The sequence below is a fragment of the Typopeltis vanoorti genome, chromosome 8 (genome assembly GCF_054136105.1).
Source record: "Typopeltis vanoorti isolate ZY-2024b chromosome 8, IOZ_Tvanoo_1.0, whole genome shotgun sequence".
NCBI lineage: Eukaryota > Metazoa > Arthropoda > Arachnida > Uropygi > Thelyphonidae > Typopeltis > Typopeltis vanoorti.
The window spans coordinates 103,201,065-103,219,086 of NC_143556.1; the positions used below are offsets into that span (position 1 = coordinate 103,201,065).

The 18,022-nt window shown below is 36.0% G+C and overlaps 1 protein-coding gene across 1 annotated transcript in view; it reads right to left on the bottom strand.

The window, feature by feature from the left end:
* The window catches only part of LOC150104243 (uncharacterized), a 72,036-nt gene that overhangs the window by 12,488 nt on the left and 41,526 nt on the right, over positions 1 to 18,022 (bottom strand). Inside the window, exon 3 of the mRNA XM_090396240.1 lies at positions 697 to 762. Within this exon, the coding sequence (XP_090252366.1) occupies positions 697 to 762 (66 nt within the window). The remainder of the gene's footprint in view (positions 1 to 696; positions 763 to 18,022) is intronic.

Here is an 18,022-nt window from a genome sequence, read left to right on the forward strand (position 1 = left end):
ATTCCCGCTTCCTATGCAGGGTCCGCGTGTTACTTAGATGCGACTTCTTGTTAGTACCACTCCCAACCGACCTATCGCCTAGACTGCCAGGGGGGATATATTTTTGACTGTAGCAGCGTATGTTCACGAGGCCGGTTTGCTTGCTTGCGGGATGAAAAAAAAAAAACGGAAAAATCCTACTGTCCGCATCCCAGACTGGCTAACTTGGCTATGGTTGAGGAAGGTCCCCAAATTCCTCACGTCTTCGACGGAATCGAACCCGGGACACTCCTTACCCAGTCATATGGGTTGCGAAGCGCAAAGCCACTAGGCTACCCGCGCGGACAAAGCTGCATCAGAACAGTGACACACTTAAATTAGAATTCACCCTTCACTGGTATGCTCAGAAAGCCGTTGAAATTAGTTCACGACTTTTTTTTGTGTGCGCGCGATTGTGTTTGTAGTATTTTCATTTCATATGTAGGAGGCGTTAGGTCAACCTTAGAAAAAAAAAATCATTTTCACGTATGGTTAGCACTTTGTAAATGCTTTACTAACCTAACCGCCATTTTGATCTGTTAGATCTTTCGTCGGAAGCAAAATTATAATTATTTAGTGGCATATACCTGTAAGAAAAGTGATTATTCTTCATAGTGCAAGTTACTAAAATTATAACCTTATAAACTAAAAATTCAATTTAGAAGCATTTGCTCTCACCTTATATGGTCTGAGAAGCTCTCTTAATTCGCCTATTTCATTCAGTTGTTCCACCATCTCTGCATTCTGCAAAAGAAACAAATTTTAGATACCGAATATTCGGAACTTAATTAAGAATTGCTATAATATCTTGCTATAGGGTCTATAAAATTAAATTATTGCATCAGAAAACATCTGATTAACAAAAAAAAAAAAAAAAAACTGAACTGATAATTTATATTTCGCTGAAAGGCCAAGTTATAGATCCTAAAAGGATCTGATAATTAATTTTCGAATTACAGTGTAAAACTGCAGGGAAAAAGCTGAATGAATAGGAAGCCAATCAGCTAATAGACCCTTTCACTTGTCGATGTTTGTTTGCAGTCACAGTCGAAAGAATTGAACAATCAGTTGTTAGAACGAGATCATAATTGAAAGACCGAACGCGTATCTAATAGCTTTGTATACTTCATTCACCAGGACTGAGAAGACGCCAATAGTCGAGCTACATTATTCTGTAGAAAATAGAAGATTAAAAAAAAAAGGTAAATGAACAGGCAGATCACTGAGAATTACAATGACATTACTAATGATAGATTGTCCTTCCATTTGCTGGATAATTCATACGAACCTCTCTGTACCGGGACCATTTGAAACTGCGGGTAATATCACAAGTTGTGGCTAAGGTCACACCAAGTAAGTAGGTCGTGCCGAATCGTGATTGTATTTTACACCTAGAAATGGCCTTTTGTATGTGAAATCTAAAAAGAAATAGTTGTATAATGCGGGTAAATGGTGTTCCACAACAAGTAATGGCACTAATTTGCGAAAAATAGAGGTAAGATTTCATAGCATCTCATTTGAGTGAAATAAGCCTAGCAGGCTTATTTCACTCAAATCGTCTCCTGAAAGTTGATTGAATATATATCAACCTGCACGGAAAACTTGCTTTTTTCCCTTTCATGAAAACATTCTAATGAACAGCAACATACATTTAGAAGTCCCAGCGTCGAATGAGGTGCTGCTGCAACTAATAATACGTATCATGTAAGAAACAGTGGCGTAGTTCGGGTATTATGCCCTAAGAAACAAAGGAAAATTTGGCGTTTCTCCAATCATTTGTTAGAACATATACAAAATAGGAAATGATTATTTAAATAAATAAAGGCTAGCCCCATAACACAAATTTTGCTACATCCATCACTGGTAAAAAATGATGTTAGGCTTGCATAACAAAGGTGACCCCGTTGTAAATTGAATAATGATTCGTTTCAATAAAAATTGTTATTTCTATGCGAGTCTAAAGCGGAGACGGTTCATCAAGACACATAAAATATGCAATTCTATAAACGGTGGTGTATTTCAGAAAAACCGAAATATTGTAGGGATCTTCCCCGTAGTTATAATCATACCTCTAGACATACTCTTTGCCCGTTGCGATAATATGAATCAGTTATGAAACATTCCGCTCTCGACATAATTCCGAATCAGCAGGTTGACCCTACCCGACTTTCCAATTTGTTCCAAGATATTTTTGGGAAAAATCTGGACGACGTCAGACAATTTTTACAATACTTCTGGATTATTTCTTAAAACCGCCACAAGCACCATTTTCCATTATAGTCTTGCAGAAATTGTCCGACGACATCTTTCTTGGCACCATAACCAAATACCTCAGTTATGGGCATTCCCCAGACATCCCATCCTTATTTGTCACAATGCTCTTTACTGGGTTTTGGTTAAAACTACTTGTTGATCATTACCACAGTGAACTTTTGCGATTTCTGTACTGCCTCTGATGTTAGCGTCCTAGTTCTTCACATGCATTTCTTGGTTCCGGTGACACTCACATTTTCATTGGCTGATAACATCATCCACAGTTGATTTTCAATGACAAATTCTTTTTCCTAATCGGACCACTGAAAACACCTGTTTCGAAGTCTGTATTGACGTGCTCTGACATGCAAATACACAGTCAACTTTGGGGTTATTCTAAAGCAAGGGAGAGTCTCGGTATTTATTTCTCATAGTGTATATTTATATTCTTTTCCAGTATGTCAGTGAGATGCGCCTCATCCTACGAAAGTTTCTATTCGCTACTCTCCTTTCTCACTATACACATAAACTTATGGATAGCATTAGCTAAACGTTCTTTAGAATAAACCAAACGTGTGTGAAATTAGTAATCTAGTGCAGTGATTTTCAAGCTGTAGAGCGAATCCCTAGGGATAGATGCATAAAGCAATTGTAAATTACTATTTTGGCTATGATTATAAAACGGATTTCTTTTAATGCCTGTTATCAAATTCTCTGATATGCAATTGCTCTACACATCTTGGGATGTAAGTAATAAAACATAAAAAAACATCTCATTAAATATTTTATTGTCATTAGTGTACCAAGTTAGAAATTTAGAAGCTGTAATATTGAAAATAAATATCTCTGCGTGCTAGTTTGGTTTAAAGTATAATTGTGTACTATCGATAATGAAAAAATAATTATTTTTGAATAATATATAAAAATTGAATCGGAATTTTATCTTTGATATAAATACATTTTATTTTTGCAGGACGTGTAACTGAAGTTATTATTTGAATATTACTTCGTTCATCCTTAACAATTAACACCACTAGGGGGCGTGACTCACATTGAAGAACTTCGCCTGCCAGAGTCAAAAGCTGAATTCGGACTATCGAAATCTTTAATGTTCATATAAAGTGCATTGAGAACCAACAAAAGACAATTGATTCTAATATCAAGAATAAGATTCATATGGTCTTCTCCTTCTGCCGTGTTTTTAAAACTCCTTAACTTAATTTCTGTTATTTTTAAAAATGAAGATCCACTCTTATATTAGTGTATTACTGAAAAGAGGTAATTTTTAAAATACTGTATTGTTAAACATTGGATGAAAATATAATGTTAAAATAAAATAATTAACTTAATTATTAAAGGAAATTAATTGAATATTTGTTTTATTTCTGATGTTTTTCTTGAGAATTAGGTTAGTCTTTAAAACCTAATATTTTTTTAAATGTCATTTTCTTATTTTGAAAACTTTATATTTTTATCAATGTGATTTCCTGTGCTTTACACCAATTGCTGCAAGAATATTTTTTAATCCTATATCTTTACTATTGTATCGTGTCCTACTATTTACTAAATTCTTTCTCTCTCTGCTTCTCCTCTCCACTGTCACTGAAGCAATCATTAGCGTGTAGTTGAGCTATCAATTTTTGTTGTTAGGTCGACGGGCCGGTAAGGAAAAAGCTTGCACTACATAAAAGAAAACTCGCGACTACTGTCTGAGGCCGACTAACTCTGATGAGAGGAAAACACACAAAAAAACTGGATCGGTCACCTCGTTTGGAAAGCAGCGGATATTAAGTTCCGCTGTAAAGGAAAGAAATTCAAATAAAGGGAACTTGGCGGCCGTCAGAGTAAATGTTTTTCTCGGTGACAGCAATCTCAGAAGGGGGAGAAAGAATGGGAGTGAATAGCTTTCTAGTAACCACAAGTTCTCTCTCTCAAAAAAAAAAAAAAATACTGCTCAATGCGGGTATGTCCTTCAAGGTTGTTCGCATACAAATGGCGTCACACTTTTTTATAATGATATCTAAAAAATAACAAACGTGATTGCACTTTTCTCCTAAACTCTTTCGACATGTCGATATGGTGTGTGTGTGTGGGGGGGGGGTAATCGAAACAGTTTATTATACAACTTAGTATGTTAAAGAAAATGATTTGAATAAATCAAAGAAAATTAGATATTCGATTGCCGTTGATTTTTTTTCCAACATGTTACATAGCACATATAACAATGGTTTATTTGAATAAATATGGTTTCAGATAGTAGAAAATCCGAACAATCTTAGCAGGTGTAGCACCGCAAATGTCCCGGCCAGGTACGTGGCTATTATCGTCTGAACCGGTCGAACAAGTGGTGACATAGTTCAAGTTGTACTTCAGCATAACAACTATAATATATTTGTTACCCGCCATCCGCAAGTCTTAGTTAAAACAGACAGCGCTAATCGGTGCTTCAATAAATCTACCGTACTGTTACTTGTGGGTACCGAGGAAGGTAGGAACAATGCAGACGGCCTTGCGTCAAGTAAATTAGTAACTTCAGAAGCCTTGTTTTTGCTTTCTTAAAATAAACGCGTTAGGATCCTTACAATTCCTAAGTTTTACTTTTTTTTTCTATATTACTTAATGTAAATTAAGCAAAAATTGCTCTTTTTTTTCTACTTTGTAAAATACTAAAGAGTAAACTTAACTACACCTACTAGTGTCATATCAAACACATTATTATCAGCGACTACATTTATTATTTTTCTCCCTTTCCTCAAAGAATCAGAGGAAATGATTTTGTACTTCTAACCGGCGTTTCTTTGAAATATTTCTCAAACATAAGACTTTCCTTTGAATATTCCATGTTTTTTCCTTCTTTTTTTTTTTTTTTTTTATCTCAAGCAAACAAAATAACTTTCCAGATCATTTAAATGAACTTATCGCTGACATTTGTATGCAACCTGTTACTAGACCGACCCGTGTCGAGATGATGATTATCTCCAAGCTGAGAAACGAGGTCGTCAGACTGTCGAGAGCGGTGACATTTCTTTTACACTTTCCCATTAAACTTGCATAATGAAGACAGTGAAAGGAAACATTAAGCATCTTGTAGTAGTTCTTATCTAATTAAGTGCTAAATCGAGAAGAGCACTGACACGGTGTCGTTGTCCACCTGACTTGATTATATTCGTGGTAGCACCTTCGTTTGCTATTATAAAGATAACGAAGTATTTACCTCAGGGTTCCCTACTTATTCTCCTAGAGGGCACTGCCAGCGAGAATAATTTCCTTTGTAAAACAGCTGTTGGGATATCACAGTTGCCTGTTACGAAGATTGCATTTCATTCTTTGAAAGTGTATTAGTTTCTTAAGATATTATTTAAGTCATCAAACAGAAAAATGCCTTCGGTTTAATAACAGATCGAAGGTTTGTTCCATTGAGCTCTGGGAGGATGTATGCATTGAGTTTCGAAAAACCAAACTTTTTGCATTATAGTTAGCAAATTTGAACCATTTGGCGGACTGGCAAACAGTTAAATATATAAAGTAAAGTTGGCATGCAAGGTGGACTTGCTCGTTGTCGAATACTTGAATTATCTTTTAACGAGAGAAGAATCTTAGCACGGAAACGCAAAGCGGAAGAACTAACGTGAAACTTCTTTTATTCTCATCCAACAGACAAATCCATCTTCCGGCTCCTCCGAGTATGACCCAACACCCGTCAATATCTTGTCGACAGTACCTTCACCCCGCCTAACACCCAAGTCACGATTTTGTTGGGATCATGCGTAACATTCGCGTGATGTTATGCTCCACTTTCTTGGCTTAGAATCATTCGCTAACTTATATAATAACTCCTTTTCTGCATCTTTTATTCCCAGATGTGAGAGGTTCACATGAAAACTTCAGTTACGATGTTCAAGTCAAGCGATTGTAAGTGTGGGAATATGTAAACACCTGTTTCGACTTCCTTCCTTTGTCATGTGAAAGGAGGTTCACTACCGTATATCTTGACCTCAACGCAGTTACTTTCATCTTTACAATTTTGTTATCCATTTCCGTAAACTTCCAATTGACGATTTAAGTTTTTTTTTCCAGTAATCTTAATACATAAAACTCATTGTTGTCAGCAGCAATTCTGAGCGGTTGAGTTCATTGTTGCTATAAGAGGAACTGCTATCTAATTATACGTTTTATTTCTTGCGATTGCTATAGCAACGTTGATTAACAGGCGTGGTAGTTTTGTTACTTGTGGCGTATGGCACCGTCGGGGATATTTTATATATTTTTTTATATTTTTTTTTTTTTTTGTAATGTCATCAAATGGCCTTCGCGAAGTATGTCTGGCGACACAAAGAATATAATAATACATTGCGAAATATGGGAATGTGACAACTGGCAAATGACTTGCATTAGTAGAACTAGTGAACGTGCTCGTTTCGACATTATGGTCAATTAAGAAACAGCAAGTACACTTTCAATCCTTGACTGTAAATGCATTATCAGAATTGTCCAAAGAGAGAGTGTGTGTGTGTTTCGCATTCTTAATGGCTTTCAGCATTATCTCAATGATTATCACATGTAACTAACTCCTTCCCACCCCAACACAATTTGTTATTTTGGCTTAGTTGTTAGCTATGTAAGATACAGAAAACAAATTCTCAGGCTAGTATTATACTTCAGAAGCATTTCACCTCTCATTATCTGTAAACGATTCAGCAGTTTTTCTCTTATCACAATACTACAAGAGTTTCACTCAGATATAACAATTTTCGACCGACTACCCCCCCCCCCCCTCACTAACGAAAAAATTTCGGTTAGTCTAACTCTTGACCGCCTATTTATTAATCTGTTAGTTTCCAAATTCTCGGGTGGAATTACCGTGAGATAAATAAATATCCACATTCCTGTCTCGGATTAATAAGAATCAGAAAGAAAATCTACTGGAGCGAGAATGTGAATTAATACTTAGCAGCTGTTTTAATGAATACAACGAAATAAGCAAACACTGCAATTATAAGAGAGAGAAATCTAGTCATCGATATGCGTCAGTAGCAACAAACGAACTTAGGCACGATACTGTAGTATCGCGACAATAGGATGCTCCACTAAATAAACTGAGTGAGTATTAAGTTCACTTTTTTTTTACAGAACTTTAAGAAGTAGATTTTTAAAAAAAAATTACGAAAGAAATATTTAGAAAAATAGTCAATATGATTAGTTTGCGCAAAAGTTTGAGTTATAGCTGGGCGGGAGTTATGGAAGAGAAACCACATTCATGTCAAGGACGAATGTCACGTAGATTGCGAATGAACCTTAATAAAGTCTTATGCCGAAAAGAAGCAGTGTGAGACGAATCGCGTGTTCGGATGTGAAATAAAAAAGAACATGGGTGTTGTCAATCAGTTGCAAAACGACAGTTTTTAACAAAGTAAGGTAGTAAACAGAAGAACAGGAACAAATGTACAACACGTATAAGATCGAATAAAACATGTAAAACTACACGCTTTCTAATTTTTATGGATGCATGAAAATTATCGCAATATTCCGTTTTTCTTAGTAAATTGAGTCGACTGTTATTCTGCAAGCTCCTATTGCGAACCAGAATGTAAATAAAACAGTTATACAGATTCGACGATATGCTTTACTTGGTTCCAGAATTCCACATTGATAAACATGATAAATCCAGTCATAAAAATGCCTGACGAAATAGTAAAACAAAACCAGTGCGTGTTTGTGCCCGCAGTGAAATATTCTGAGATCACATACCAACGGTGGGTTGCCAGAGGTGTCCTTGTTAGGTATGAGAAAAACAGCAGCCTATTACAATTAGTGCCTTGTGTGGCTGGAGGTGATAAATTCTGTGGAATGAGAACAAATATTTCAGCAAAAAACAATTACAGCTATGCTAGAATATGCGTATATTCTGTCGTTCGCCAGCTTAATCTACGAGAAAGCAAATGGAGAATTGAGATCGAATTTTAACAATAAAATGTGAATATGACGTCACTTTTTAATGTTTTCTACTACGTAATAACAATTGACTTGTTTGTAACTGTTGTTACAATACTCGTGTATTAATTTTTAGCGATTTCCGCTTTTTTTCTTGTTTATACCAGTGGAATTTGAAATTATTAATGTTAAATGCAATTCCAGAATTATAATTTTAATTTCTATACGTAATAAAAAGACGTAACTTCCCTTGATGCAATATGAACAATTGTAATAAACCATTATTATAGTTGTTCATCAAGGATCTTCTTGCGCAAGATCATACAGTATGCCAGTTCAAAAAAGATGAAATATCAAACTTATTAAATCAGATGGAATTCATCTCGACGCCCTGAAGAGAGAAAAACTGCAACCCCCTCGTCTCACCACTCATAAGCTCTTCTGTCACCGCATTCATATTTCCTACTGTAAATTTCACTTATTTTTAGAGCCTTTCATCCAGCTCCTCCCGACCCGAACTGGGATTGAGCTCAGGTCAATTAAGTGGAAGTAGCAGCCGAACCAAGGAAAGGAAGAGTCGATTACTGTTTCCACTCACCTGACTTAACACCTACTGTGAACGAGTCAGAGAAATTATTCTCACTAGTATGAAGGCCTTCATCCCCCCTTCAACTCATAATCTACATCCACTTTCCAATCCCTTGTTCAACCGAAAATGTGTCAAAGCAGTCAAAGAAAAAATTCACCTTACGTCATTTGGCTCACATCAAGAACTTCAGCTTCGAGCCCTCACTTCTGGCCGCTTGCTAAGGCCATTGGAGGTAACTGCTGCTCTCTGGCACTTCCACCTCTGTCTCATCCTGATGGCATCACTGTTACTTCACCCAAAGATAAAGCCGACCTCCTGGCATCATTCTTTTCCTCAAACCCTCCTGCACGGATGACTAATCACCTCCTCCCATACCGGAATCTAAGCACCGTATGCCTTCTATAGTTTTTCAACAAAAGCTCATCAGAAAAAGTACTAAATATAACATTGGATACTAAAAGTCTTCTGGTCCTGATAGCATCTTCCCAATTGTTCTCGAACATTGTTGCTCCTGAGCCAACAACCATCCTGCATCGTCGCTATAATTTACTATACATATCCAGTTTTTATTTCAATGCATGGAAGCAATCTCATATCCATCCTATTCCAAACTAATAAAGGTGGATGGTATGGTAGATGGCTCCCTCTCTTCGAGCTTCACCACCAGCTCTGGAGTGCCACAGGGCTATGCCCTATCACCTACTCTTTTTTTCTGTACATAAATTATCTACTCTAATGATCTGTACATAAGTGATCTAATAACGATTAATCATCTTCACACTTTTGCAGACGATAGTACTCTCCACTCATCCTACTATTTTGCATCCAACCAACTCTTAACCATATACAAATCGCACGTCTGTTTAGAATACTACTCAAATGTTTGGGGCGGAGCATCTAAACTTCCCTTAAAATCCTTGCTGTCCCAAAACGAGCAATTAAGCTCATTGATGATCCCTTTCTTGCAGATTCACTTCGACCTCTATCTCACAGACGCAGTGTTTCAGCACTGTGTCTATTCTTCCATGATCACTGCTGCTCCAATGAATTGGCAACCATCATTCCTCCACTTTCTGTCACATTGTTAACACAAGAGCAGAAGCTGACCAGCATCCCTTTACTGTGTAACTGAAAACAAACATACCGAACTTGCTTCTCCTCTTCCTCTTTTATTCCGTCCACCTCTGTGCTCTGGAAAAGCCTTCCTCATTAAGTACTGTATTACCGAACAACTTAATCTACAATGAAAATCAAACTTTTATCCATATCGTATATAGAAGCATCCCACATACGGTACTGATGTGCTTATAAGTTTCTTGTGTACGGGATCAATATAAAAAAAAATTACGACTGCCATTTTAAACGATCAAATGTAGTTGATTACTGTGAGCAATTCAAGGAACTGAATATTTGTTTTTGGTGATTTGTATTCCATTGCCGATTTCATGGGGGTGGCAGCGTTTTCCTTCTCTTCCCTGAAAGAGGGATTTTTCATCCAGCACCCACCCAGGCGGCGGTTTGCCAAAAATTTATCGATAAAAATACTTATACGCATAAGGTACTTCTGTAGAATAAGAAGAAATATTAAAAAAATACTACGGTTAGGATACAATGAAGCACATGCAGTTATATTCTTATTTAAATATACATGAAATCAATTGGAAAACTAATTTTTTTAACATTATGTCAGCTACTGTTGTTCAATGCAAGTATTTCGAATGATTTAACCATAGCAAGCAAATTGTTAAAATAAGTATGGTTGTAACGATATTAGTGAATATCACGATTGGTGATAAAAGGTACAGAGTATATTTGATTCTACGTAACCAGGTGAACTGAAAGAAATTTTGAACAGCTTGAATGTTATCCAAACGCGTGCTTTTGAAGGTCAGTCTACTATCAAATTCACTGTCGCTTGTTGTCTTTAAGCCGGTTTAGTATTAAGGTCTGTTTCGGTAGAACGGAGTACTGTCATATTTATCGTTGGAATAATGAAATGGATTTAGTTTTTTTTTTTTTTTTATGTAGTCCGGAAACCTGCACTAAAGACCAAACATGGAACTTTTCAGGTCTCCAAATAAGTGGGGCGATGAAATTTATCTCCCACCTCAACACACTCAGCAACATCCACTTCCACAGTGGAATTCGAACCGCTGTTGGTTGAAGAGCGAATATGCTGGCCACATTCCGCTGGGCTAGAATACCAGCTATTTAAGAATCACATAATGGCACTGTTGCTGACCATCAGACAATAAGAACTATACTCCAGTTGCATCAGAAAACTGGAAATTTTCCATACTTATGAATCTTGTTTTCGTACATTTTGACGTATTCATTATGATTTAAGGCGTCATCGTCTTTCTCATGTTGTAATCATGACCTGCAGAGCAGAGATTTCTCGACGTTAACTTTTTACTATTACACAGCATTTCTTTTAACGTGACAACACAAATGCCAACGTGTTTCAATTATTTGTGTTTATTAATTATACAGGTATTCCCAGTGGCGGCTCGTGGCTTGAAATCGTGGGATGCTGCAACTTTCGAAATATACATACACACTGTAAGTACAGCATACGTGTTTGGATAAAATATCAAAATTATGGTAAAAATTAAACATGAAAAAATATTGTTTATTATCGATTAAATTATACAGTTTAGTATAATTCAAAATCACTAAAAATAAAATCCATTCCTTTAATATTGTGATTAAAGGAATGGATTTACAATTTTTGGACATTACAATTAAATCCTTTAATTGTAATGTTAAAATATTTAAAGAGACTCAGTAAACACGATAAGCACTACGAACACTCTACTACTGGCGCAAACTGCATATAAACGACAGTGGAACTGCGCGACGGACAGTGCGCATTACGCTAATAGCTCTCATCTCACTATGACGTGCATATGCTTGCGCGTGTAGCAAATGCTAGCAATATGACAGTGATAAACACAGTGCCCCTAGCGTCCTTCAAGATGGATTTTTATTATTTGTTATACAAAATAAGAGAATTGCATAGAATTGTTGATGATGAAATTAAATATTACAAGCAAATATAAATAAGGTAAGAAATATATGTATATATCGAGAAATATTGGGGCTGCTGTAGTTCCGCAGTGCCTATGCATGAGTCGCCCCTGCAGGTGTCTCCACTGAGTCAGCAGACTGATCGTGTTAGATCCATTTATTCACACAATACGTATCCTACTTCTCCTTTAACTAATTTACTGATGAAGCACCCAAAACCACCTCTGGCAACCCTTTCATCACCCTCCAAAAATCTAGTCCTAATACCCTTGCTAATCACACCCTTACACAACTTTAATGGTTAAAACCGTTTTAATAACTTAAATGCTTTTATCGTCTCTCTTCTTTTTTGAAGCCTACAGATCGTCAATCTATTCTCATAGGGAGTACTCCACAGACCTTCCACAATCTTTTTTCACTCGCCTCTGGATCCTCCCAGAATATTACAGAGGAAGAATAAAATAACCTTTATATTCCTGCTTCTTAGAGTGTGCTTCAACAACCACGTAATCTTACATGCGTTATCTTTGTAATATACCCTCTAAACTTCCTGTCCACATCACACAAAAGTCCCTGGTCTCATCAGTTTAATGCATTTCAGTTCCATCAACATAAGTTCTCATCTCTTCCCAAAGAGGATCACCTTACACTTGTCAAACTGACAGCCATTTACATTTGTTCACACTGCTATTCTAAGTTTTTCTTCGGTATTTCTGCATTATCTTCGTCAGCAAACAACCGAATATTTCCTATCAAATAATTTCCTATATTACTGATATACAAATTAAACAACAGAGGGCCAAGTACTGAGCCTTGTGGTACACTACTGTCACCCTCTAATTCAAATCACCAGATTCCTATCCATTCCCCATTTGCTCCAATTTATGTAATAGAGTTCTATGTGGAATCTTGTCAAATGCTTTTGCAAAGTCCAGCATTATCACCGAGTATTCATTTCCCTTATCCTACTCAACTGTCACTTTATTATAAAAAGGAAGCAAATTACTAAGGCAAGACCTACAGGGCCTTTCACAAAACCATGTTGTCCCTTATAGAGGATTAGATTCCTATCCACCCAGTCCTGAATTCTGTCTTTCCAAAATACCTTAACCACCATTTCTGAGATGCTGATGCAATGGGGCTGTTTTGTCCTCTTTCCGCTCTGTTGACTCCACTACTAAGGCTTAAATTAAACAGCTAGTGATGATTCCTTTTGTCGGCAAATAAATTATTCTAATAATTTAATCTTTTGCTAGCATATAGAAGTTTATCACCAGTTACTACAATATAAATTCATTTTAAAAATTTATTGGGAAATACATTTACACATAACCCAAAAGCGGGGGTGGGGGGTCCTGCAATGTCGCAGTTCGTAACGTTCACTAATCTCCCACCTCCTCCTAATTCATTACTCAGTGTTAGGGATTAAGGTCAGAATGGTGATCTATTAACAACTATAATTCGCCAAAAAAAAAGTACTAACAAATGAGTGTCAACGAAATAAATGCATAACATAATAAATTATATGAAGGTAATGGATTTACCACAGCTAAAAATAGCGTCTCATTCTTTAAACCGCAAATGTTTAGTCGCCAACATATTCCCATTACAGGGTTCGAATGAAACAACAACAAAAAAAAAAAAATTTTGCCTTTCCACCCCCAAGGTACATCGTTCGGGAAATAGAATTTCTCCCTGGAAAGCAAAATCAATCTCTCCAAACCTTGCTTTGTCTCGTTTCTGATTTATTAGACATCCTTGAGGATGCAGAGTCTGAATTGTGTCTAGGTCATAATGACCGCTTTTAAATCGGATTAGAATCTTCCTCTTTGGCAGAAGAGTCACGCACTTGTGCATCGCGCCGGTCAGGTGTCGTAGCGAAATCGTCAGTCGTGTGTGAAGCAGAGGTTATTTACTAATAAGAGGTGTTGACCTCCGCTGGCAGATGAACTCGCCTTCCTTTTACTCCTCCCCACACTTCGCCCCATTAACAAGAAGACATCCTGGTGTATTAAATTCTAGTGAAACGTGCTTAAATAAAGGTGGAGAGGAAAAGTATTAAAATTACTCTCTTCTGAGTTCGTGTTAGCTCCAGTGACTTTCTTCGTCACGTCATTGAGACCTACAAAAAATTTTAAAGCTTTGAAAATTATTTTAAAACATTTTTTTAGATTTTTAAACGGTTTATACAAGACAAATTTTCAAAGACAATTTGATAACGAGCTAATAATTGGCAAAATACCTCAACACTTATTTTTATAGTAGCTAGACATTTATAATACGTCTGGTGGTTATATTTGAGTAACATTGTAAAAGGGATAATAAATCCAGCAGTGTGGAGATGTAGGTGTCTGTAATTATGCCGATACATCTGTGTGTCGGGGGGGGGGGACAGTTCATGTCCAAGATCGACAAACTTCGTACTAAAAGAAAATCTGGGAAGAAATTCTCTGACGAAATTTGAATTTAAACATAGGTCGTTTCGTTCTGCCCACTGACGCTACGCTACCAAATCCCATATAAACGACTAACTTTAGTTATTTGTAGTCGTCAAGTGTACATAACTACACCGAATCATTGTTAAGTAGAGACGATATTAAGCACAAATGCGTGAACGTCGTAAAAATTATTAGCCTAAACTTCTATGTACGAATTATTAGCATATTGCTCCTGAACATTCGCTTTAATTTAGCATAATTAGCCACTCTATAAGGGGGTGGGAGAAAAGTTGAAGGTACTGCATATCGATATCTCCTATTTGATATAAGAATGCCACTGATGACGGCCTTAGTTTATTTCTATTTTAAAAAAATATTCTTAATTTTAGCGACCTTGCTGGCAATAAATTAGAATAGTTTGGTTCACTTTGTGCAAATGAAATGCATGAAAGGGGTAAAACTATAGCATAAGGGTTCAGTGTTTGATTTTCACTTCCATCTGCAGCTGCCTACTGGACGACAATTTAATAAAGATCGGTGTGTTATAATCACTGACTTCATAGTTACGACCTTACATTCTAAGAGAAATGGGAATACATATTATGGAGTTAAACAAATGTGTACATTAAAAGTGATTTCACTAAAGAATTAACAGACAAAATTACAGACCTCATAGTTGCACTAACGTGAAAAATGTTTAAGTCAATATGTTAACAGGTCAGTTAGATTGGATGTATTTTGAACTACCACATATTTAAAAATATGGGTGCTTTTAATGCTAGCGCAAAACAACATATGTCATGCAAATTTTTTTGTTCAAGTGCTAAATTACTTTATTTATTTAGAAAAACTATTTACAATTAAAAATTCACTCTTCAAATTTTATGTAAAATATTTTAAACTTTTTATAATCATCATGAAATTTATATTACTTGCCATATTATTTTATAATAAATTACTTAAATTTGCTCTAAAATATTAAAATATGCTTTACTAAGAAGTAGCTAAAAATCGATATGTTCGATTTGTTAATAAGAGGTTAAAGATGTTTCTGTTTTCACTTTGAAAAATTAGGATAAGCATTTGTGTTTTAAGAGTAAGAAAAAAAAACATTTCTGACTCTACATAGCTGTTGTTTTGTAGCTTCGAATTAAAAGCGTCACGGCGAATATATGAATGATGAATAAGTCAGATTCATTCTAGAATCTAGTCATAAGGAAAACAACCATTACATTATTTCTTAATCTATAAAAATTAAGTTGTCCACGAGATGTTTTTCATGGCATGTTACTTGATTAGCGTTACTTTTTTTCTTAATTGCGGACAATGTAAATGCCTCAGAAATTCGACTAATACCATAATAGCATCAGAAGACACAACCCTAATCGTGTAAAATTAAAGTTCAGTAAAATAGCTTCTTGTCAATTGCAGCTAATCTTGGTTCACATTTTCAAATTTGAAATCTTTCAGAAAGTCCACATAAAGCTCGCATCCAACTGTCCTCCTGCACTTCTCTCCCAAAGAGTTCAATGGAAACTGGCCTGTTTTCTTTATAAAAAGAAGTTTATTCTTTTTATAAAGCCATGAGACCAGCGCTCCACATATGCTAACGCAATACCGTAGGAATGAGCAGGGTTAAAAGTGAAGCTTCTGGAGAACTCTGTTGATATCCACATTCTCTAAAACTACAGGCACCGTCTCTGGCTTTAAAAGAGCCGCATTCTTCCTACATTCGAGTCAGAAACGACAGTGATAAGTAATAATGTTTTATAGGCTTACAGTCATTCGTGGTGGGATTCACAAAACAAAGATTTGGAGGGGGGGGGGGAATGGGCGAGACTAAAAGATGCAGTACCTAAAGTTATAGAATGCATTTCCAGATGATATGAAGATAATGACTGACTTTAAACCGAATTTAAAGAAATTTTATTAATCTTGCGATAGCTGTTAACCTTTTGTTGTCACTGGATAACTCCAGAAAAAATAAAGGCAATGACAAATCTCAATTTCAAATTTCGTTAAGCGAACTAAGATCTAATGCGCTTAACGACACACAGCCATTAACATCCAAATAACAGCGAACTGTACTATTTTTTTTTGAAGTCCTAAACAGACAAATCTTTCACAAGGGAAGTGAAATATACCTAAAAAGAAAGGACACGCTACCTTTCCCCTCTCCTATTCATATATTTTTTTATTTTCTCTACTGTGCAGGTACTCAAGAAGTAAGGCTGCAGGTAAATAACGAATCGCAGAATTTAATGCACGCCTTGGGAAGTGAAGAACTCCCAACCTTTCTTAAAAACACAAAGATGAAGTTATACTAAAACCAGAGAAGAACTCTAAAGAATTCATTAACTGCTCCTACCCAATATCTTTACTAAGTGTCACTTATATCAAACCTTCTGTTTTAAATAGAAATGTAGCAATCATAAACCAGTTCACACTTCCAGAGCAAGATTTAAAACAAACAGAATTTCTCTGACCAGGTGGTTCTGATTTCCTTTCATAGCTACGATCATAGAAAATATCTTTTAAAAAAAAGCAGAGATAATATTTACAATTGACCTAGAAAAGTTAATCTCCTTAGCACAGTCGCATCAAACAAGCGATAACTCTTTGAATGGAAAGATTTATGTTCGAATAACGTCCACAACGTGAAGAGTCTTCGTAAGAGCTTCATCAAATGGAAGTGATTAGTCAGTTATCATGCGGAGGCGGAAGGATTTTTTTATTCCACAAACTTGTCAGAAGAACACACGTAATTAACTTTAGTTGCTTCGGCCATATTTCCAAACATCCACACACCACGGGATTTTTTTCTTTTCATTAAAAAAAAGCCCAAGTTAGCTTCTAACTTAAACTTATCGTACACTTTATAGATCGATTAAGAACTGAATAATTGGGAAGTTCTGTTCTAGAGACCAAACATGAAACTTTTTCAAGCCACTTCAGGCCTGCAATAAGCGGGAAGGTGGTCTTATGTTGGCTAACATAAACGTGCTTAGATTATAAAGTCAAAAGCATGGTTGCAATTTATGTACTATGATATTCCAAATAAATAACGAGTGTTTGGGAAAGTAGGTGGTTTTCGTTGCCCACTATGCAACCAGCGCCTCGCTTATTGGAAGCCTGAAATTGAAATGACTCGAAAATGTTCCATGTTTGTCTCTATGAGAGGTTTCCGAATTCATTACTAATTGTATTAAGGGGTTTCTAATCTTTCGTAAAAGGAATATTTAAAAAATGCTACGTTGGTTGTTTGTGAAAAAAATGATAAAAGCATCACACGACTTGAACAAATACATTCTGAACTTTAGGCAGCTTACCGAAATGTCTACAATACGACACTTGATAATTTAGATTAAATTTCATCTATTTATAAGGGAGATAGCGAGGAGCACGAGATATACGAATGTGCGATTTGTTTTTGGATTTGGCATTCTCCAAAGATTCCAAATAAGAGCCAAGATAAGTTAGTAAGATAAACGTATTATCAGCTTAGCATATCTGTACGAATTAACTATCTGTTCTTTCGTAATTAATTCCCTAGATGCGGTCGTCTTTTTTAAGTGTAGTAGAGGGAGAGAACCACACATGGTAACTAAAGAGATAACAGGATGGATAACTGGTTTCTTCAAGGACTTTTTCTTTTATACCCGTTTTAGAAATACACCTTTTCCATGTCCCGTATGCGTTTCATCATACGATTAAGGATAAGGAAAAGGGAAAGGGAAAAATGTTATCCTTCAACTTCGGTGAG